Source organism: Poecilia latipinna, unplaced genomic scaffold (genome assembly GCF_001443285.1).
Source record: "Poecilia latipinna isolate Pla-1442-1.1 unplaced genomic scaffold, P_latipinna-1.0 Scaffold395, whole genome shotgun sequence".
Taxonomy (NCBI): domain Eukaryota; kingdom Metazoa; phylum Chordata; class Actinopteri; order Cyprinodontiformes; family Poeciliidae; genus Poecilia; species Poecilia latipinna.
Genome location: NW_015113011.1, coordinates 274370 through 296083, shown reverse-complemented (window position 1 = coordinate 296083; position 21714 = coordinate 274370). Strand labels below are relative to the sequence as shown.

The 21714-nt window shown below is 40.2% G+C and overlaps 1 protein-coding gene and 2 long non-coding RNA genes across 5 annotated transcripts in view; 2 read left to right on the top strand and 1 right to left on the bottom strand.

The window, feature by feature from the left end:
- Nucleotides 1-11780, top strand: part of ptp4a2b (protein tyrosine phosphatase 4A2b) — a 38370-nt gene extending 26590 nt beyond the window's left edge. Inside the window, exons 2-7 of one of the 2 annotated variants that reach the window (XM_015037119.1) lie at nt 6659-6968; nt 7329-7437; nt 7519-7611; nt 7697-7827; nt 9874-9948; nt 11198-11780. In XM_015037119.1, coding sequence (XP_014892605.1) covers nt 6964-6968; nt 7329-7437; nt 7519-7611; nt 7697-7827; nt 9874-9948; nt 11198-11306 — 522 coding nt within the window. In that variant the 5' untranslated portion in view covers nt 6659-6963 and the 3' untranslated portion in view covers nt 11307-11780. Of the gene's footprint in view, nt 1-6658; nt 6969-7130; nt 7438-7518; nt 7612-7696; nt 7828-9873; nt 9949-11197 lie in introns of those variants that run through there. The other variant, XM_015037118.1, reaches the window with a different exon arrangement.
- Nucleotides 8444-19507, bottom strand: LOC106950342 (uncharacterized). Its single transcript, XR_001425600.1, has 2 exons — nt 19358-19507; nt 8444-8984 (listed from the first exon to the last, which is right to left on the bottom strand). It is a non-coding gene; the product is annotated as an uncharacterized LOC106950342 (long non-coding RNA).
- Nucleotides 17837-21714, top strand: part of LOC106950341 (uncharacterized) — an 80095-nt gene continuing 76217 nt past the window's right edge. For both annotated transcript variants that reach the window (XR_001425599.1, XR_001425598.1), the window contains exon 1: nt 17837-18156. This is a non-coding gene — a long non-coding RNA (uncharacterized LOC106950341). The remainder of the gene's footprint in view (nt 18157-21714) is intronic.

The following is a 21714-nucleotide window of genomic DNA, read 5'->3' as shown; positions in this document are numbered from 1 at the left end:
TCCCGCCCCGTCTGGACAAGGGGCGGCCCAACCCCAGTTACCAGGCCTATTTTTTTTTTTTTTTTTTTTTTTTTTTTTTTTTTTTTTTTTTTTTTTAATTTAGCTTAGCTTTTGTTCCCCCATTTTGTCTGGTTTAAGGTTGAAAACTTACTGTTGTGTCCCTGCTCTCTTGGATGTCAAAGATTTATCAGCTTTTTTTTTTTTTTTTTGTAACTGTACTTTCTTGAACTCCTCGTCATTTCCAGGGATATCAGTTATTTTATTTAGTACTTGGAGAGGTCAAAGGGGTGTTTATGTCTGTGACACTTTGTTCCTACAGATGGTGTCTGCGTAGTGTTAAAACTGTCAGCCACCACCCATCTCAGTTTTCTTTTTCTTTTTTTTTTTTTGTCACGATTGATATTGGTACTTACTATATATATATATATATATATATATATATATATATAGGAAAGTTCAGAATAAAAATGAATTGGGTACAGAAGGCATCCTGCTGCTTTCAAATTTACAGGAGCCACCAAATGTCACGTCTGTGATGGATGTTGCTCAGCTCCCCCTCCTGCCAATGGACAAGGATCGGACACAGAAAATTAGGCCTCCGGCTGCTTCAAGGTGGCATAATCTGGCCGTGCCCGGTCTGGCTCCAGACAAAAACATCAGCGAGAGACACACGACCTCAAACCACCAGACGGAGATGCATATAACATCTCTCTCAAGAAGTGGGTGGGGGAGGAGGGGGGAGAAATGCCCTCAGACATTCCTGTTTACTAAAAGTCTGTTTTGCCATCACGGTCCTACTAGTTTCTGTGTATGTCCGACCAGACACTTAACCTCGTGTGTGTTTGCACAATCTAATTTTAGTAAAACACTCCTTCATGCATGTAGCAACTGTATTCCCTGAGCCGGCTTCCGTGTGTTTACACTACTTACTTCTGTATATGTTGTGCTCGTTGCAAGAATCATGGCGATTTGACCACCTGAGTGCTATCGGGTGTCAAAAGACGCTCTCGTTGTCCTTGTTAGTTACGGAGTCATGTTGCATTGAAGTGCTTAACAAAGTGAAAGGTTTTGAATCAAATCGGCCGCTATCAATTCTACCTCCAAACCCTTGAATCTGTTGAAACATTAATGCTGTAACAATGTCCGTCACAAACGATAACATGCATTTTTAACCCTGGTAAAATGCTACTTTTTATTCAGATTTCTCTGCAGCTGAGGCCGCCTAAAGCAATGAGTCGGCACCTGTTGGTTACCCATGCCCTGATTCCCATTATTCTGCTTCTTTTATCGCATGTTTAGGTTTGTATGTCCCTCTCTGTTCTCAGATACCGCTGCTCTTATCGCACCTCCCTGCTCAATACCATTTTATTCCGCCACCTTCTGTTCTTTCTCCTTTGTCACTTAAAAAGACGTGTGCAAGTAGTTAGCTTTTTTTTTTTTTAATCCATACTATATGCTGTTGGCTTTTATCTTTCCTTTCTTTTTCAGTTTTAGCAGTGCTTCATCCACAGCACACGTGATGTGGGAATGGGACACAAAGTAGCCCACTGTGTGGGCCTCTGCATGAACATAGTGACCTTTTACCCAATTTAGAATATATATTTGTACACAGCCATGCATGCACAAAATGGCAACCGCTATCTATTTCTTTTTTTAATTTGCCGTGTGTACATGGCGGAGACTTGCAGTGCAGAGGCTTTTGAGCTGAACACTTTTATTTTGAACACATGCACTGTAGCAAGGAGATGAATTCCAACAGAGATGTGGATCTTTCAGTGTTTAGTGATAAAATTCAGAAACAAATTTTTCTAGTAAACGCTAAGAGATTCTGTCTCAATTATGACTGAGAAGAGGAAAATGCAGTGTAAAAAAAGCAGAACATTAATTTAAAACGGTCTATAAGGTTCCATAGTGTATCAAATTCCATCAGTTTATTTAAAAAGAAAAATGGGTGTGTGCATACGATTATGTAACTTAAATTACCAGCATCAGGTTATCTTAGCTGTCTGGATTTTCTTAAATAAAAATGTGTCAAAGAATTATTTAAAATGCATAAGTTGTGCAAAGATGGCCTTTTATGGTAGCCAAATGGAGACATAATGTGACTTGCAGTATACTTGCAAAAAAGTTCAACTTGAACACATCTTTAATTTTTTTCCTTTTGAATCAATTCACATTTCCCACGACTAGTTCTTTTTTTTTTCCCTAATCTATTTCAGATTTTTTGCACACCCTTAAATTTCAAGCCTTTTTTGTTTGTTTGTTTTCTGGGATTTATCAGGAGTCAATTGCATAAGAAAGTAAAAGCAAGTTTCAATTTACTCATGCCTAACATAATACCTCTACCACTCATTCACTATCAGCTCAACCAAAGATGGCTGACTTGTCACTCAGCAGCTCTGACTGCTAATTTATGCATCACGGTTTGTTTCCTGTGTGGTTAAACATGCTCCGTCGTCTACAAACCCAGTGCAAGTGCATCTCGTTCTTACTGCATTAAAGTGGTTCATGATCGCAGAACCAGTTTGCAAATTTCAGCTGTAATTTGCATGCCTTCCCGACAATGTGACAGCCCTACAGGCAGCTGCTTTGGTCTGATGTTGCCAAGTTTTACCTACTTCCTTTTTGAAATCACCCCCGCCCCAATTTGTTTATCTACTTTGAGGGCTCAATAAAATCAACTTCTTTTTTTCATTATCCTGTTTATTTCTAGAACAAGTCAGGTGAAAATCTGACTTGGAATGTAAACAAACTGAAAAATTCAGTGGGTGGTTTTATTTCAAGATTAAATGCAATCTAAAGAAACTTTGTTGAATGCAAATGAAGGCATGGTGTATTAAAGTGCATATCTTGATCCTTCGCTCATATTTATCAGGGAAATGAGCATGTAAATGTTGTAGCAACAAATGTCTATAGATGGTGTTGGTTACCCTTTTTTTCTTCTTTTTTTTTTCTTTTTAAAAGAAGAAGTTGTTGCGTCAACAGTTTTCGGAATCGTTGCAAATTTTCAGTCAGCCCATGAATTTTGTTTGCTTATTAGCATGTTAAGTGGATGGCAAGCTGCTAAAAGGGAAGTGCAGATGCTTAGGCCTGCTCAGACTTCATTAGGCATAATGTAAATCCCGCCCCCAAACAAAGCCCTACTTTCCTTTTATTTATTTATACTCTTGGTGACATTCAAATTGTCACCCTGTCTTTTTGTCTCTCTAAACCCTGCTGTTTGCTGAGTCTTCAAAACAAACAATATGACTTCTCTGCATCTGGTCAATCATCCCTAGTCTTTTTTTTTTTTTTTTTTTTTTTTTTTTTTTTTTTTTTTTTTATCTTTTGACATAACCTGTCATTGTGGAGGTCCTGTCTGGTCCTTGTGTCAATGTTTTTGCTCCGCTTCTGTTGATTCATCTCCTTGTATCTTTGTGTCTCATTGCTAATGTTAAAAACAACCGGCAGCCATCTTTTTTTTGTTTTGTTTTTGACACTCCATTTCTGAAGAGTCAAAAGTTCATTAAATCCTTCAAGTCCCCATTCTTCAGCTGTCTGCATGCAACCCTCCTGTTCTGTTTCTGGCAGCTCGAAGGTGGTAATTAAAGGCGTCACAGAGGATCTTGGCCGTCACAGAATGAAAGGAGTGGGGGAAAGAAAAAAGTCAAGTCTGTTTTTGAGAGTGCCCTTATAGCTGTTGCCAAGTACAGAAGAGGGAGAGAAGAAGAGAATAGTAGAATTTAGAGTGGGTAGATGCGTCCCTTTGACTCTGGTTGGTAGTTGACTGCGGGTAAGCGGCAGCAGTCTAGCTTGGTGGGAGTTGAGGAAAGATGAGAAAGTTGTTGTGGTTTCTAAGAATGGCATCATATTCCTGGATCCCTTGAGCTGTTTTTCGTCTTTATAAAACCTACTACCAGGGAAGCGGGTTCAGTTGAGACGCATCGAAATTTGCTTTTGCCAGTGTAAGCGAGAGAAACGGTGATTCAGAACCGAGTCTGGTCATTTTTGAAGAGTTAAAAAGGGAGCGTGGGACTGAAGTTCTGGCTCTTGTTAAATCTTTGCCCCCCCTTTAATCCTCACCTTGTGACTATGGCCTATGCAGTGATAGAGTGTGAGCCTTGTACCACCCACTCTTGTGTGTACCTAGTCGTGATAGCCAGCTCCCCGCAGCCCCTCCTTTTGCGCAGGCCCTCGTATACACACACACACCTCCGTGTGATGACGCTCTGAGACGGTTCCAGCCAGTTTGCAGCAGCTGGTTTTAGACTGTCGAGGACTTGGCAGCGGTTTGACTGACAACTCCCTAGCTAGTTACAGACCAGACATTACCTGTTCTGGGACGGAGCCTTCTGAACCCCGTGTGTGCGCCAGCCCTGCTGTGCATATTATTAGTTTCCATTTGGGTGACAGGTGGTGAATTTACAAAGTGTCGTAATCCAAAGGTGTTGTAATTTCACAGCTAAGTAAAGCAATGTTACAGACTCAGAAATGTGCTGCAGGTTGCAGGATTAAAAAAAAAAAAAAAATCAAGATTAACTTACTAATACAACTTTCTGGTCTTTGTTATTCCAAGACCAGAAAATTTGATTATTCTTCTGCGTATAACAGGTTGTCCGCACATAGTTAAATGTCTTACCCTTTCTTTTTTTCTTTTCTTTTTTTAATGCAAGATTAAGACCTTAAAATGTCTTAAGTTCATTAGGATAAAAATGTATGTCAGCCTGAATACATTACTCACAGCTCTTAAATGTTTTTTCTGGCAGGATTTCTTTTTTTTTAGTCTTGTATATTCTATGTAGTTTATATATATAATGTATATAAAAAATATATCCTAGCTAACTAGCTTTTATGCATCATGGGTAAGAGCACATTTATGGTCAGTTGCCTGGACGATGTTTGTTATCCACCGCTTGTGCTGCCAACCCCAAATTTTTAAGCTTGGCATTCTGGGCCTTTAAGACTGTAGATATCCCTGAAGAACCCCTTGTATTTGTAGGTTTTTTTTTTTTGTTTTTGTTTTTTGGCTTTGAATGTCACTCAAGGTGATATTGGAAAATGGGTTTAAAGTCATACTTTCTGGAACCTGCAGATACCCTGTGTACCTTTTGCTCTAGTTTTTTGTTGATTAAACATCATGTAATTAGATTAGTCTTGGTCACCGGAAGAGGAAGTGATCCTTTGCATGTTTAGACACCTCAGATATGCTGGGTGTGTGGTGTCCTTCAAACAATGAGACGCCGCCTACACCGCATTTAGTTAGGTTAGGTGTGTCCTTTTTATTGAGGGTTTTAGTCACTCAAGTTTACATTTAAGATGATTAGAAACGGACGGATGTGCTCTTGAAGTGCTATCATTAATGCACTTTAGTGTGGACTGTGACAGTGGAGACTTTTGGCCACATTGCCATTGCATTGTCCTTGAATGTTACCATTTATTGTGGAGCTAATGGAATAATACAAGATACTATGTCTTTAATATATTGCTTATGATGAGGGTCGCACACGTTGTTCATCGTTGACCTCTAAATTTCAATATTTCTCAAACTGTAATATTTAATCGAGCTTTAGAGCTCCAAACACACACCAATTCAAAAATAATCATTATAAACTTTTCCGTTACTTTTAAAATTGAATCCATTATCATGGAATTTGATTAGGATGGGAGGCTTGTGTGATTTAAAAGCTCTTGTCCAGTCAAGACTTCTGTATTAATTTTAATATCCCTCTATTACACTGCTGAATGGGAAGCCATTTTCTATGGAGAGCTAAAAAAAAAAAAAAAAAGCCCCTGAAATAACTGAAGTATTTGGCCCAGTCATGCTCATCCAAAACTTTAGGCAATATTTGTTCATCTGAGTACAGCTTATAAAACATGTTTCAGCTCATGGACTTGTTCTAATTTAAGGCACTTTGTGTTACCTTAACCATTCACCGCTGGCCGAGGGAAAGGAATCAATTAGTTTGGTTTTTTGGATGCATACGGAGATTAAGGATAACATAGGCACTCTTAAGATCTAAAGCAAGCTTTATGTATCGGGAAGTGTATTAAAAAAAAATATTAGGACATGGTCTGAGGTATGAAAGGTAAGAAACGGTGAGTTGTTTTGTTCCGAGTCTGTTTGTGTTTAGTAAACTGGAGCAGATTATTTTTAGACTTTTATTGACGGAGATAATGTTCTGACTTGGTTTGGAGGACATAAATGACCATTTACCTCTCATACTTTGAACACATGAAATATTGATTAAAAGATTGACACTCTGCACATTTTCTGACTAACAGTGCTGCTGCTGCTGCTGCTGCTGCTGCTGCTGCTGCTGCTGCGCAGCACAAACTTGCGGACAGGATTTAAGCCCGACGAGCCGCTTTTAGCTTTATTGTGCAAACGTTTTGACACGATCTGTGTCTTCATCAGAGTCGGAAGTGAAATATCAACGGCGGGTCACACAGTCTAATATAAGCAAGCAGTAATTACATTCTGAAAATGGCATTTCTGCATTTGTGGTACCAAGTAGGGGTTTCAACCAGACGACCATGTGGACATCCTCTGCAGAACAACTTTTAATGTTTTGTAGTGTGGTAAATGTGCACTTCCCTTTTAATGTAAATGTTTTAAACGTGTGATATCTAAATATGATTTATTTATTTTTTAAGAATCCTCTTTCCCCTCTCTTCGCAGGCTTTCTGTGTCGACTTCAGCCGTACCTATATGGCGTGTGTGACCGGAGAATTCTGCCAGGCACAGCACCTCACCTCAGTGGAGAAGTGAATCGGCCGCCCCCCGAGGGACTACGCTACCCAGAAACCTCCCTGACTGCCAGCACATTAGGAACTGCTGACGTTTTTTTTTCCCAAAAGGCCTCCCTTCATCTCTGGGATATCGCGTAGTCCTTGGCCCGACTGCCCTGCCCTATCCCAACCAATACGAAACATATTTGCTTTCCGCTTTCTCCTTGAACAGCCAATCACAACCAACTCTCCTGAATGGGGTAAACTCATTGGATGACTTTTGGATAGTCTCATCCTTTTTTTTTTTTTTTTTCTTTTTTTTTTTTTTTTTTTTCCCCCTCCCCTTCTATTTTTTTTGTTTCAATTTCCTTTCAATTTACATTTTTACTCATCCCAGAAAACTGTGGACTAGTTTTGTTTGAGTTTTTTTTGTTATTTTTTTCTCTGTGTGCATCATCCCTCAGTGAAGACCTGTCGTTCTCCTGAACCATTCTTCTTCACGTCTTGTCCTTTTTTTAATTTATTCTACCCTTCCCCGATCACTCAAACCTCATAGCAATCTGTACATCTGAGCCAAAAGTCGCTTTTTATTTTATGAGTATTGTAATTGTTTTTTCAAGCCGTCTCGCCAACATGAACCGCCCTGCTGCAGTCGAGATTAAACATGAGGCCATGAGGTTCCTTATCACCCACAATCCCACCAATGCTACGCTCAACAAGTTTACCGAGGTGAGAGGCTTTATTGGTCGACTGCATTCACATTTGTTTTGAATGTCTCCGACTAAAAGCTCGTCGTTTGTCGTCTGTCAGGAGCTGAAAAAGTTCGAGGTAGACACGTTGGTGAGAGTTTGTGACGCCACCTACGATAAGGCTCCAGTGGAGAAGGAGGGCATACAAGTCTTGGTGAGCATCGCGTTTCTGGGCTTGTCTCTGCCTTTCCGAAGTCATTCGTGCTGATTAGTTTTCAATTTGCTCTTTCTGTCTCCAGGACTGGCCCTTCGATGATGGCGCCCCTCCACCCACGCAGATTGTGGACGACTGGCTGAAGCTGCTTAACACCAAGTTTCGAGAGCAACCTGGCTGCTGCGTCGCTGTGCACTGTGTGGCAGGGCTGGGCAGGTACGAATGTCTCACTTTGTCGTTTCCCCAGACAAAAGCTTCAATTTAATCCTGCAGGAATTGCTCAATTCACACAATTTCAGTTGGGTGTTTTCGAGGTTTGCAATTTCCTTGATTCCTGGATAAAGTCCTTTAGAGAGGTTATTACAAAACTGTGCAGTTTGAAAATCAAAGTGCACAATGTGACGTCTGATTGAAATCCTAAATTTGGAATACAGTATTTACAGCTGAAACCAGATGTTTTCATTCACCCAATGAAAAAGCCGACGCATTTTGTTTCTCGCTGTCTGAAGTTAAATTAGAAAAAAAAAACTTCTTGTTTTACATCAGTTGGAATCAGCAGAAGTATTTCTATTTGCTAAATGCCAGAAAACCTGGAAAAAATATAATTTTTTAGAGATTTTTTTATTTTTTATTTTTTTTTTGTAAATTTCTTTGTAAATTGTGTTAAGTGTCATTTGAGAAGGAAGATCATTTACATTTGTATGACCTTTTTTGGATAGTTTCACTATATTACATATTTATTATTCCTTTTGGTACAGTAACTTATTGATCTGCATAATAGAAATAAAGGTTGTCATATATTTTGCATGTTAAACAGCATTATTGAAATTGATTTTTTTTTTTTTATGTCCAAAGTGTGGTGCTGAAAAAGTTTGAAACCTTACATTAAAAGTGCTTGAATGTTATTGGAAAAGTGTATCTGTGAACATTAGTTTTTTATATCTTGCCTTAGAATTCCAGTTAAATTTAGAATTGGGCTTTGACTGGGCCATTCTGATACACAAGTATATTTTAATGTAGTCCTGTTGGATGCAGCCCTGCCTCTAAACGGTCCAGTTGTTGTCCAGTTGCGGGGCTTTTATTGGTCAGACAAGGCTCTGTTTCATCCCTCTGTAACACACTGACTGCTAGATGAGGTCACAGAGTTCACACACTGCTACAGAAAGCTCTGAATTGTTAAGTGTCTGAGAAGTCGACTTTTTTTTTCTAATCTTCCTGTCGTCTAGCCATCCTCTCACCCTCCGTTCTTCCCTTCACCACCTGTTCCTTCTCCCCTAGACATGACACAGCTTGAGCTGATTGTCTTTTGTCCCAGTGCTGAGTTTCATCTCGCAACTTGAACTGTTGTCTTCTCCTCCTGTTCCCTGAGGGCTCTGTAAATAAAGTCAACCGATTAGATAATCCGTCATTAGTTACAACACTCTCTGCTCTGTCTCTGACCGCAAAATTAGGCAATTCGATTTTCGCTCGCCGTAAAGCGAGGTTGCACGGGTAATGTGAAGTTATGCCCCGTTGTAATTGCACCTCAGTGTGCCGGGGAATTGCAGTTTAGTCGCGTCGAATGGCACAAGTGCGAAAACAATGCGGGCAGAAGCGCATGATGTGGGCGAACTGGTGCGAAAGTGTCTTCTCCGACCACAAGCACTCAGCAAACCCAGCAGTTCTCCCTCTAGCTTCTAGCACTTTTTTTTTTCCCTCCTTCTTTCTTTTGCATTGCTGTGACATTCCAGGGGCTTCGTTTTTCCAAGTGTTGGTTAGACTGGTATTTTCTGAAACCACCACCAGTCTTTTTCGTAGAAGTTTACTCGCTGAACTCGTCTGTATGAGTTTGGTCCAGAGAAGGTGTTGAGACAGAGAGATTTTTGTTTGAAGTTCATTTTTCTTTTCAATTTTCTAATTCGCTGCTCCTCAGAATTTCTGAGCTAGAAAAGTAGCTGAAGGAAATGCTGCTCTAGAGCTGAAATCTGACCTCGTCCAAGGAACTGCTGTATTTATTTATTTTTTTCTCATCCTGTCTTCTCTCTGGTGAGCGAGCAGTCGGCCGTTTTACTGTAACTTATCACAAAGTACTAGTACAGCGGCTCAGTAGGGCGCCTATGAACTTGTACACCCCTGTAGATTTCCCAGGCCTGTTTCCCAGGTTTACCTTCCTTCCCCCCCCTCCCCATTTTATTACCAAGGAGCCCTGCGAACCTTGGCATTTCATCTCCTGTTCTCCCCGTTCTTGCTTTAACCAGTCTAATGGATTCCTTTACCTTTCAGAGCTCCAGTCTTGGTGGCCTTAGCCCTTCTTGAGGGAGGAATGAAGTATGAAGACGCCGTGCAGTTCATAAGGCAGTGAGTACTAGTCTTAGAGCTTTACAGACTCGAAACGTGATTATTTCTTTATGGACTGAGACTAGGTTAAAAGGTTATAAGCAGTGGATGAATATATTTGCATCTTTATTAATATAAATCCAGCTTAACTGGTTGTGGAGGCTGAAGTTAATGGGTTGTGTAACAGTTTTTTTGGAAGTAAAGAAGACTTCTGTAGTCTTAAAATGACTGAATCCTTAAGAACTTCATAGCGGTTTACACAAACACCATTTTTTATGACATCAGGAGGCTATTTTTGCAAAGAAGCCACTGATTATGTACACAGGAAATGAAGGTAGGTGGTGTGCCACCAACAGTCTTCCTACATGAAATGTGTTCTTGGACACAAACTCTCATTTTCCTATCAGAATGTCCATGTAAAGTGAGTTTAAAAAGTATTAAATACTTAGAATTCAATATGTAATGCAAACCTGCGAAAGCATTCTTCTACTAAAGCGTAAATCGTCTTGTTTTGGTATCCTACCTGCTCTTTCACCGTCTCTTCAACGACATTCTTGTAAACACGGACTTCCACATTTTATTAATGCCTATTTTTAATGACATGCATGAAGCTTATATGCTCTAAGTGGAGCCAAAGAGTCAAATCACCCACAAAAACCTGTTAATTATTTGTAGCTCTTTAAGTTAACATTTTATTGCTTTTTACACTTTGTTTCATGGGACGATTATTGGGAGTGCGCAGCCTCCTACATCCATTTTCTGTGTAAAAATAATGGTCAGCTTAGATGTAAATTACTATCGACACAAACATGAATGACAGTGGTTTAAAGTTATACAGTAGCATTGGCATAAACTGCTTTGAGATTTTTGATTTTTGACCATTTAAACATGCTGCACGGTAGGCTTCTTTCAGTGTAGCTTTAAGCTTTAACCAGTTGAAATTCATACTTTTAAAGATGCCAAGTTATCTGCTGCAGATAAGACAAAACTGGCTTGTTTTTAAAAATAACCTCATTCCAGAAATTCTCCACTGTCTCTTTAAAGAAGCCTGGTTGCAATATGGACCCTTTTCATGTGGTTGAGAGATGAGTTAATGAGTTGTGGACGCATTGTTGGTCTTGGTCGTCTTTCCTTGTTTGTCAGTGAGAAATGGTCAATAAGCAAAGAAGTGGATTACTCTAAAAGGTTAATAATTCCTCTGAGTTTGAGTGTGTGCTTTACCAATTTAGAACTAAAACAACTTTCCTGTTTTTTGTTTTTTTTCCTGTAGGAAGAGACGTGGAGCCTTCAACTCCAAACAGCTTCTTTACCTCGAGAAATACAGACCCAAAATGCGTCTGCGGTTCAAAGATAACGGCCACAACTGCTGCGTGCAGTAGGCCGTCCGTCTGTGCATCCGCTTTCAATGCACATCTAGTTCGGAATCTTCCAACAAAGAGGAGATAATAACACAAAAAAAAGAGTGCTATCAGTAATTGTTGTGATGATTTGTAAACACTGAGTCATGGTTAATTGATCTGAGAGAAATCGAATGATCAAACAAAATGAAACTAGATCTGGGGAAGTCCACCAGCCGAACCAATGAATGGAAGGTCAAAGCACACAGATGGGCCCGCCTCCCGGTTCTACAGCTCAACCAAACCACGGGCCAGAATTTTATTTTATTTTTTTTTCCTCCACTCGAGTCCATCCTGTACTTGTCTATTTTTTTTTACTTCTCACTTTAAGTTGTAATCATGGGATATTTTACCTTCCATTATGTGAATTTTATTTTTACACATACATGGTTTTAATTCTGAAATGTTTTAATTCTGTTCTTATTTCCTTCCACTGCTATTTGGCCTTTTTTCTTTTTCTTTAAAGAAAAAAAAAAACATTTTTAAACTTTTAACACATTTTGATTGTGTTTTTTGTTTTTGCACAAAACTCAAAAGGTTCACCCTGAAAATGCAGTAATGTTCTCTTTTTGTTTTGTTTAATGATTTTTTTTTTTCGCTCCTCACTTGCTTCAAGTCACTTTCAGTTTAGGGCCTCACTGAGTCTGAATATATCATATTTATTTGCAAGAGAATTGTGGGAGTGTTGAGTTTGGCAGGGGCAAGGACACTTTGTTATCCAATTTTTCTTTTTCTTTTTTTTTTTTTTTTAAGTAACTATGTAAGAGCCATGACTTTTTTTCTTCTTCTCCTTCTTCTTCTTCTAAGTCTTGTTGGAGTGCAATAATCAGTCCACCTCAGATAAGCCCATCAGACCCTGCTGAGCATTCTTCACCCACATTTTACATGAACGCAGACATTTCAGACAGGAAATAAGAGCTGCTCCAGCTGGCACTCCTCCAGCTGTCATTCATTTTACCAAATGGGGAGGAGAGGGTTGCGATGGGGTGGGGGTGCTACAGGATTTCCCCAAACAAATATGCAGATTTCAGCTCACACACTTGAGCCCAGGATCTGGTCTGACAGACGGGGTGGAGGAGAATGGAAAATGGTCAGTTTTTTTTATCATTGTACCCATTTTGAAGACACCCCCTTCCCCCCCCCTGATTCGTATTGGTTCTTTAAAGATAAATAAATTGAAATAAAAAGCATTCTGGTGGGTCTCATTCTTTCTATTGCAGTACATACCTGGAGGGTGTTATTTATTCACAAGCTTGTTTTGCGAGATCAAAATCAATTTCCTTTAGCGGCAACTTTCTATTTATTTTATTTTTTTTCTGAATTGCTCCGCTCTTTGTGGCCAAGTATTTCTTAGATGGCATTTGCTCATCAAGTATGTCAGTCAGAAGCTGTCCTACATGTTCTTTCCCCACTGGAGGGTGACTCACCACCACGTGGAAGGCACAGGACACCGTGGTACTGAGAAATGACTCACTAGATCTCAAACGGATCACGACTCCGTGCAACGCAGGAGACAGATCAAAGCGCCCCCTCTGCTGTTGAAGTCAGGTAATTGCACTCAGAAATCCCCCCCCCCATCTCCCCCAAACTCGTGTGTTTTCGCACCGACTGCTGTTACAAGTGTAACGACGTTCGCTTTAATTATGCACAATTTAATGGACTGCCTGATAAACGGCTGATCACAGAAGTGGGAATGTGTTGACTGAGGGAGCACTGACAGCACCTCAGTCACAGTCTGTGCTTTCAGCAGTGTTGCAGAGCTACAAATGCCTCGCCAAAGCCTGCTTTGAATACAGTGAATGCCATCTACAATGAAATCTGTGCCAAGTGAAACAAAATTTGCATTCGGTTTGTTACTCATCCCCCCCGTTGATGTGTGGCGGCTTTGTTGAGTAGCAGATTAAGTTACAGCCGAACAGGAATAGAACTGGTAGTACAAGGGTTCAGGAAGGAGTTTGTCTTGTCCTCGGTGACCTTCTACGAGACAAAAAAAATAAAAATGTAAATACTCCACTTCGATACACTTGAGTTGTACAGAAGGCATATTTCTAAGTACTGAATACAATTACTATTAGAGGTAAATCAGGAGAGAGAACCTCTTCACAGGTTGATAAAAAGTAGATTTTTTTTTTTTTTTCCAATGGGCTTTGTGTTTTCTGTCTGTGGGCGTCACAAAGAGCTAAAATGATCTTTGTATTGTAGTAGCTGTGACTCGGCATGATCTCATACTGAGTCATACTTACAAAGATAAAGATCAAAGCCTCAAACCTGTTGCAGCGACATCAGGGTGGCTTTGTGTTTCTCAACAGGTCAACATTGTGCGCCTTCTTTTCTCGTGTGCCACGTGAATCGGGGTCACGTTTGGGTTCATTTTGCTGTTCTGTTTTTCCAGAGATTTAACAGCTCGGTGTAAAATTAACAGGTACTTCTAGTTCAAACTCGTCACCACAGCTGCCGCCAAAAGTATTCATGCCTCTTTATCACATTATCACCACAAACGTCAGTGTATTTGACCTTCTCGGGTAGGTCTCTAACGTCCTTACATATGTAAAGACTGAAAATTCAACAGAATTATACAAAGAAGCACGTGCATTTGGAGATTGCTTCTATCAATTTTCAGGTCACAAGTCGAGGGGTATGAAAACATTTATAAGGCGCTTTTAGTTCAGTCATTAAGTTATTGTTCAGGTCCAGTCAATGAAAATATTAAAATAAATGAGAGGGGAAAAAGAAAATAAAGAGAGAAACGTCAGGGATGTTTATCTAAGTGTGGGATCACCGCTTTAAATACTTGATGCACAATTACATTTTCTGATTCTTCTCATCCTCTCTGTGACATTGGCTTTGAATGACATCTCCATTTTTAAGATTCAATTAACCGCAGAGTGAGGAGAGCAAGCAAGACATTGAACTCTCATTTTAAAGAATATGAAAAAATACATGTCAAAAGCACTTATTTTTCATTAATTTTTTTTTTTTTTGCCTCTTGAAATCATGCTTTTTGTGAGATGAACTCGGATGCTCATTTTAAAGAAATGACAAACGGTGTATGATATACTGTTATGGTTTATCATGCCTGCTTCATAGACGTTTTAGAAACTGTACAGTTTGTTCTCAGCTTTATTTATAAAGCACATTTCAAACGGCTCACTGAAGTGCTGTACAGTGGAATACATTGTTGCTCTTGGTCACAGTCTCTCTTACGCAACAATTCTGGAGGTGGCAGCTCTGGACTACAGGCCAGATCACATTATTATAAAGCCATCTAATATGCAATAAATGTAATTCGGCGCTGAGACGCAGCACGACTTGGTGCCCCCCAAAACCTGGATGTATCGTTTATGATCGCTAGCGTTTTCTAAGGCGCTATAATACAAAGCCATACAGCGGAATAGTTCAGTGAATTTATCACGGCAATAACACACTTTGAGTTCTTTGTGCAAAAGCAAAGAGCACCCAGCAGAACCCTATCGAGCAAAGAGAGACCAGGCTTTACATTAGCATGGAAGTTGTGAGCTTTGAATGATTTATTTAAACTCTAGCTCTTTTGTTATCGTTTGTTCTCGGAGTTTGAGATTACTGCTTTGTTACCTGCTGCGAGTACTGCGATATTCACAGTATTCAACTTTGAGTTCAAGTGTTCAAGTACAAAAAAAAAAATAAAAAATTAATAAAGGGACTTTTGGCAGAGATGATGGATTCTTCAACTGTTGAGACATTAACATACTCTGACTCAAGTCTTCTAAATAGTAAAGGTCTGTGCCTTCATGCCAACGCATTGGGAACGCTGCAACTTCAAGTCCAAACCAGAAACATGAGGGAAAAGTGTTGAGGTCAAACGACTAAGGTTTGTGAATTGAGCTTGCCGTTTCGTAGCATTAATCTTGTGGAACGGGAGCTAACAAGATCAGTGTTCTTGGTGTGTTTTTGGTGTCATTGTTTTGGTGAAACATTGGCTTCAAGGGCATTTCATCTACAGCAGGGGTGTCCAAAGTCGGTCCTCGAGGGCCGACATCCTGCATGTTTTAGGCCTCTCTCTGGTTTAGCACACTTGCATCAAATGATGGCTCATTAGATGCCTAAGGAGAACATTGACTTGCAGAGGAGGTTGTTGCAACCACTAGGGAGAGAAATAAAATATGCAGGATGCCGGCCCTCGAGGACTGACTTTGGACACCCCTGATCTACAGCATAAGGCAACGTGAGCTCGTCAGGTATTTTGATGCTGTCAAACTGATCTATGATCCTTGGTTGAACCTAGAAACCGATGCTGTATTATGAGAAAAGGAGTGGCACTTTGCCAAAACTTTCTGCTGACAGTTCAGGTAGCTGGTAACTTGACCACTGTGGAGCTGATCATTGGCTAAGTCTTTGCCATTTGTGGCATTTTTTTTTTTTTTTTAATGAATTCAAAACCTAGCTTTCAGCTTTCTTCCATTGGCTATCTACTTTTGGGTCCCAAGCATTCAAAAACATTCCAGCAGACCAGGACATCTATTCCTGCGGTCCTTCACGCGTTTTCCTTCATCCAGCCGGCTTTCTAATCGAAGTAGACAGCTCCCCTGAACGATGATTTGTTTGACACCGAATGAATCGGCTCGCTGATTACACTCCGGACTGCTGGTATTTTGAACACACCCCGTTTTCAATTAATCATTCGGTTGCACAAAATCAACAGCAAGCCAAGCCTGTTAGGCCTGTTGCTTTCTACTCCTCCACAAGACGATGGCATGTAGAAAACATTGTTTGATCTGGCCAGCGATATCGGTTTGATTTTATCTTGAACACGACAGCATACTATTAAGAATAAAATATCTAAAAAAAAAAATCTACATGAAATATTTGTGCGTGGGTAGATCTAGAGAGCCCAAGGGCAGTTTTGTTTTTGTTTTTTTTCTATTTGCTTTACATATACTAGAGGAGATAAAGGCCAAAGGGGTTTTGACTCCCCTACAAGAAGAGCTTGATCTCTGGCAGCTCTCCCACTTTCTGCAGAGCCGATCTAGGCCAGCACCAGTAAGCAGCCGACTCTGCGAGATTCCATTGTGAATTGTGGCCCTTTAAAAATGCATGCTCGCTCTCGGCTCTGTATCTTTAATGAGGTGTGTCTGAAATATTTGATAGGCCTCGCACTCATTTGAAAAACAAATACGTTTATTTCCATTAATATTTGATACGGAAATGAATATATGTAAAACACATACATTAATTAGTCTGTTTTGATCAATTGTCTCTGTCAAAACGTGGAGCGTGTGTTTCCGCTCAGTTACTCCCCACAGGCGATGCTGCGGCAAATCTTTCCCTGTTGCTTCGGAACAAAAGAAGCATTTAATTTTCAAAGATTTAGCTGGGCTTTTTTTTTTTTTTTTTAAGTTTGTGAACACTCAGAGAAATTATGTGCTCACTCAGCAGTGGGGCTGATTTATAAAATGGATGTCGCATTACAGTGTTTGCATTTTGGAAACTGTAATAAATAAGAAAAAAGGAAGCCTAGCATTGAAGTTTGAGCTAGTGCACTGATTTTACTTTGTTGGCTCTGAAGGATGATTGTGTTGTTTTTGTTTTTGTTTTTTTTACCATGAAAGTGGTCTTAGTTGTTGAGAACAGTGAGGTACAACTTTATTTCTAAAGGGAGATGGAGCTAAAGTTGGGACAACTTCCTAATAATTTAGGTGAAATTACATTTGTGCATCCTACTGTTTTGCTGCACACTTTGATGAAAACAGCAAGGTCTTGATCCATCAATACATCCATCCATCTAAAGATTTAATCAACATTTAGGTCTCTACAACCATCTTAACAGGATCTTCAGGTCGGAGACTCTGGAAGTATAAGAGAGAGAGTTCAAATTTTGTTCTTTTAGTTCCCTTAGCTTAGTGGATCCCAAACTTTTTCTACTAGAACTAAGATTTGATTCATTCAAATGTTTCAGTTTTGATTCCTAGTTTTGATTCCCAGGTACATTTAAATCAGATTGAAGAGGCCGCCGAATCCCAGCGAAGAAGAATTAGTCGCAGTGTGTGTGTGTGTGTGTGTGTGTGTGTGTGTGTATGCGCAGAAGCGATTGAGAGTTTGCCTTCACTTTATTAAAAGAGCTGTCCAGGCAGCTCTGTGAAATACAGACATGCTTAAACACCTCCAGATTCATGGTGTAGAATTAATATTCTGGCATTTACCATCTAGAAAAAGCTGTGGTAATCCTAGCTAACTTAAAACAAGAACATTTTTGTCAGATTTAATGTCAAGCAGTGAGACAAAAAAATGAAATCTGTATTTTTATGAGGCGATCTTGCTGCTATCAGTCTAATTCATACTTTGGATTTCTTTCAGATAACAGCAGATTGCTAGGACGTAAATCACATGAAACCATAGCAACTGATTTCATGACAAAAACATCTAAAGGTTTGAATGACCCAAGATGATGACGATGTATAATTATAGCCACTTAGGATCAGGTTGCTCAGGGAGGCACAATTATTCAAAGAACGCCAGTAAGAAAACAAGATGCTACAACAATATTCAAGAAGGAAAATATTTCTCCTCTCAATCAAAATCAGTGTCTGGCTCAGTCTCTGGCATAATTTCGTAGTTGTGGGCGACGCTTAAATTCATTGCTACATAAAAACATAAAATTACATTTCGAATAAATGCATTCTCGTCCCCTCATCACCAGATGGTGCTGAAGACCTATCTAGGTAGTGTTGCAGTACCCGCGCTGAACAGCAGGGTGCAGTGCTAAGACACCGTCTTCTCAGGTGCCAGCGGTGGGCCGCAGTGTTGATGTGTGTGATGTATTCCGTCGCTGGCAGCCTCCTCGGACAGCTCCAGTCTGGTGAGTCACTCTGCCACTGTATTCAGGATGTTTGGACTCAGCAGCTGAGGCCACGCAGTAATTAATAACCACATATTGGTGTTGGTAAAACAAGCACAGTGAGAGAGTGAAAAGGAGCGGGAGAGAGGGGGGCGCGAGAAAAGGAGCATGTTTGACTTCTCTGTGACTCAACCTACCTGACTCAGAGAGCAGAGACCGATGGGAGGAAAATATGTTTCTGACTGCAGCAGCAGCAGCTGACAGCAAATTATGTTTGCTTTGTTTTTTTTTTTAAATTTTCCTCTAATACTCCTTCAAAGAGATGACGTTGACTTTAACGCAGCTTGTTTTCAGCCAGAAACAGTTGACACTACTCTTAGATGGCTTGCCAGAATAATGGGGGAAATAAAAGGTGAGGCTTTACTGATATCTGTATAGAGAGAGAGAGAGAGAGAGAGAGAAAACCTTTTATGTGGTGAGCTTGTTTGGAAGGGAACAGCTTCAGATTGTTGAATCTTATTGTGCCTTGCTCGTTTTCTGCCCTTGGCTTCATCGCAGGGCGCCCGGCCAGCTTTGATGAGGATGAGTAGATGTTGAATGACAGGCGAAGATGGTGTCAGTCAATCAGCCCCTCCCCCAATTCTACTTTTACTCTCCAAGGAGAAGAAGACATGTGTCATCCTCCCATGTGGAATCACACCACTCCTCCCCTCCTTACTATGCCTTTGCATTTTCCTTCCGTCTCCATTATTCATCCCTGCTGGCTTAGCTCTACAATATTCTATTTTTGAACTCCTTCTCACTGTCTTTATGCACCTGTTTGCTTATCGGCCCTGCTTTCATCTTCACCGTCAGCCACCACTCCCCACCTCCCCTTATCCCCTTTTTTTGTGGGGGGCGGGGGGTGAGGGAGAATTTGCAGCCTGGCAGTGCATCACTGTTTTAATCTAGACTCCCCTATTCCCTCGATTCCCTTTCTCATGAAGCTAGCAAAAGAGAAAAATAAAATGAAGCAGCACAGTTTTTTGTTTTTTTTTTTTTTTGCAAAGGTAGTCGTAGGCCTTGAACTGTATTGCATTGTGCAATTTCACAACCACAATCTTTCATGTGTGATTAACCAACACAAAGTAATTATGGGTTAAGTTATAACACAAAATCGTCTCACAACGCCGCTGAATCCATTAGTTGAACATGGAAGCGCGCAGCACAACTGCAAACCTACCAAAACATGGCCGTCCACCTGAACTGAGCATTAATCACAGAAGCACCCAAAGGGAGAATTGTAGCTCTGGGGGGTCTGGAGAGATCAACACGTCAGATTAGATGGATGTTGTAAAAATCAGATTTTTTTTTTTTTTTTTACAGGTAGGCACCAAGAAACAAACCATCGCAGATACTGCAGAAATATATATATAAAAAACACATTTTACATGATGCCAGAATTGATCTTTCTTTGCACCATCCAAAGTGGCGGCAGCATTGGGGGGTGGGGGGGGGGGCTATAGCTACTAATCTTTTATGAAATCTAATTGTAAATTTAATTTTATTATGTATTTTTCAGACACATATTTTTGTTTTATAGCACAGTAAAGTAGCTATGTTGCCTTCAGTTGGTATAAAAATACTATATATTTCAAACATGACTTAACATAAATTTGACTTTAACGCTTTGGAATTGGGTCTGTGTCCCTTTAAGAAGCTTCTACTTTTTCAATAGTTCGCCTTCAGCATGTTGTCACAGCAGTGCTTCTCATACTGCTGCTTACATCCGTTCTTAGGCGTGTTAGACCAAGAAGTACCGTAGCGTAGTTTGTATGATTAGCTGGGCAGACATGCAGTTCCACCAGGTGTTTGCTAACTCCTGCTGCCGCTAGTTAAGCACCCTTGAATGGCTGCCAGAAGAGATTCAAGGATTCCTCAAACGTCTATGAAAGAATCAAAGCAAAACTCCAGCTATGCTTTTGATGGCGGAATAACATTATAAGATGATGTAAAGCTCAATTTTACAGAATACCCTCTCTTTGATCTAGATGCACATACAGTGCAGAGAGTCATTCTGGAAACTTCTAACCTCTTTAAAGACTATCTTGGTTGCAGCGTTTCCGTCAAAGCACTACAACTTAAAAAAATAGTCTGGAAATACGGACAAATTTCAATGGACAAGTTAATCTTTTTTTTTAAATAAACTTCTGTAATAAACAATTTATTATGAATATGATAATGACGTAACAACAGCAAGGACAAGATAATTGAGAAATGATGAGTTTATGTCCGCATTTCCAGTGGTGGGAAGTAACGAAGTACAAGTACTTCATTACTGTACTTAAGTACATTTTTCGTGTATCTGTACTTTACTTAAGTAGATTTAGTAATGGGTACTTTCTACTTTTACTCCACTACATTTTACAGTAAGTATCTGTACTTTCTACTTCACTACATTTCTACAAAACCGTCGCGTTACTCGTTACATTCAAGTCGCGTTGCGCTTTTTTTGTCCGTTAAAATGTGAAGTTCAGGGTTTTAAGGTGGCGCCGTAAAATCCGAGCAATAACGTGACTTAGTGTCTGGTTGTCACCCATCGCCTCCACCTTTACTCGCACGTGGAGCTCCAAGACATGCGCAGTGGTTTCCTCTGAGCGGGAGAAGATGTCTAACTAAACGATAATAGCTGCATAAATCATAAGATATGGCGACATGTAAAACCAACAGCGCTTCGCTTTCACAGACGGTGGAGACTTCGTCCAACTTTTAGCATCACATGGAAGGAAAGGTTAAGAAAGGTAAGATCTGTGGACGTGATGCTAGCAAAGCTAGCTGTACAGAGACATGTTGCATCTACGATGAAAAAAAGTTGTCACTCATGCGCTGAATTATTGTGTGGAGGTGTTGACTGAGGTGTCCCTTATATAGGACAACGCTGTGACCAAAGTGCAATATAGTAATATGAACGATCCGATTCTTCTGGACGGATCTTTACTAAGTCCTAAAGGACTGAAGCCTCACTGAGAGCTGTTCTGTGTTCTTGTAATGCTCTGCTCTTTGTTTTCATCACCTGTCATGGTGGCAGACATTGCAGCAGGAGGGAGGATGAAAACAGTCACGGTGCTCCTTCTGCTTGGTTACTTTTTCCTTATTGTNTTGTACTTCGTTACTTCCCACCACTGTGAATTATTGTGTGGAGGTGTTGACTGAGGTGTCGCAAATATGGGACAACGCTGTGACCAAAGTGCAATATAGTGATATGACATTCAGGAACGATCCGATTCTTCTGGACGGATCTTTACTAAGGTTGATGGGACTGAAGCCTCACTGAGAGCCGTTCTTTGTTCTTGTGTACACTGCAATAGCTATATATATATATATATATATATATATATACACACACATATATATAATTGACGAATAAATAAAACAAGAACATAAGAACGCAGAGCATGCTCACTGCTCTTTGTTTTTGTCACCTGTCATGGTGGCAGACGTTGCAGCAGGAGGGAGGATGATAACAGTCACGGTGCTCCTTCTGCTTGGTTACTTCTTGCTTATTGCACCGTGGACAGTGTTAATAGTTGCACGTGCTTT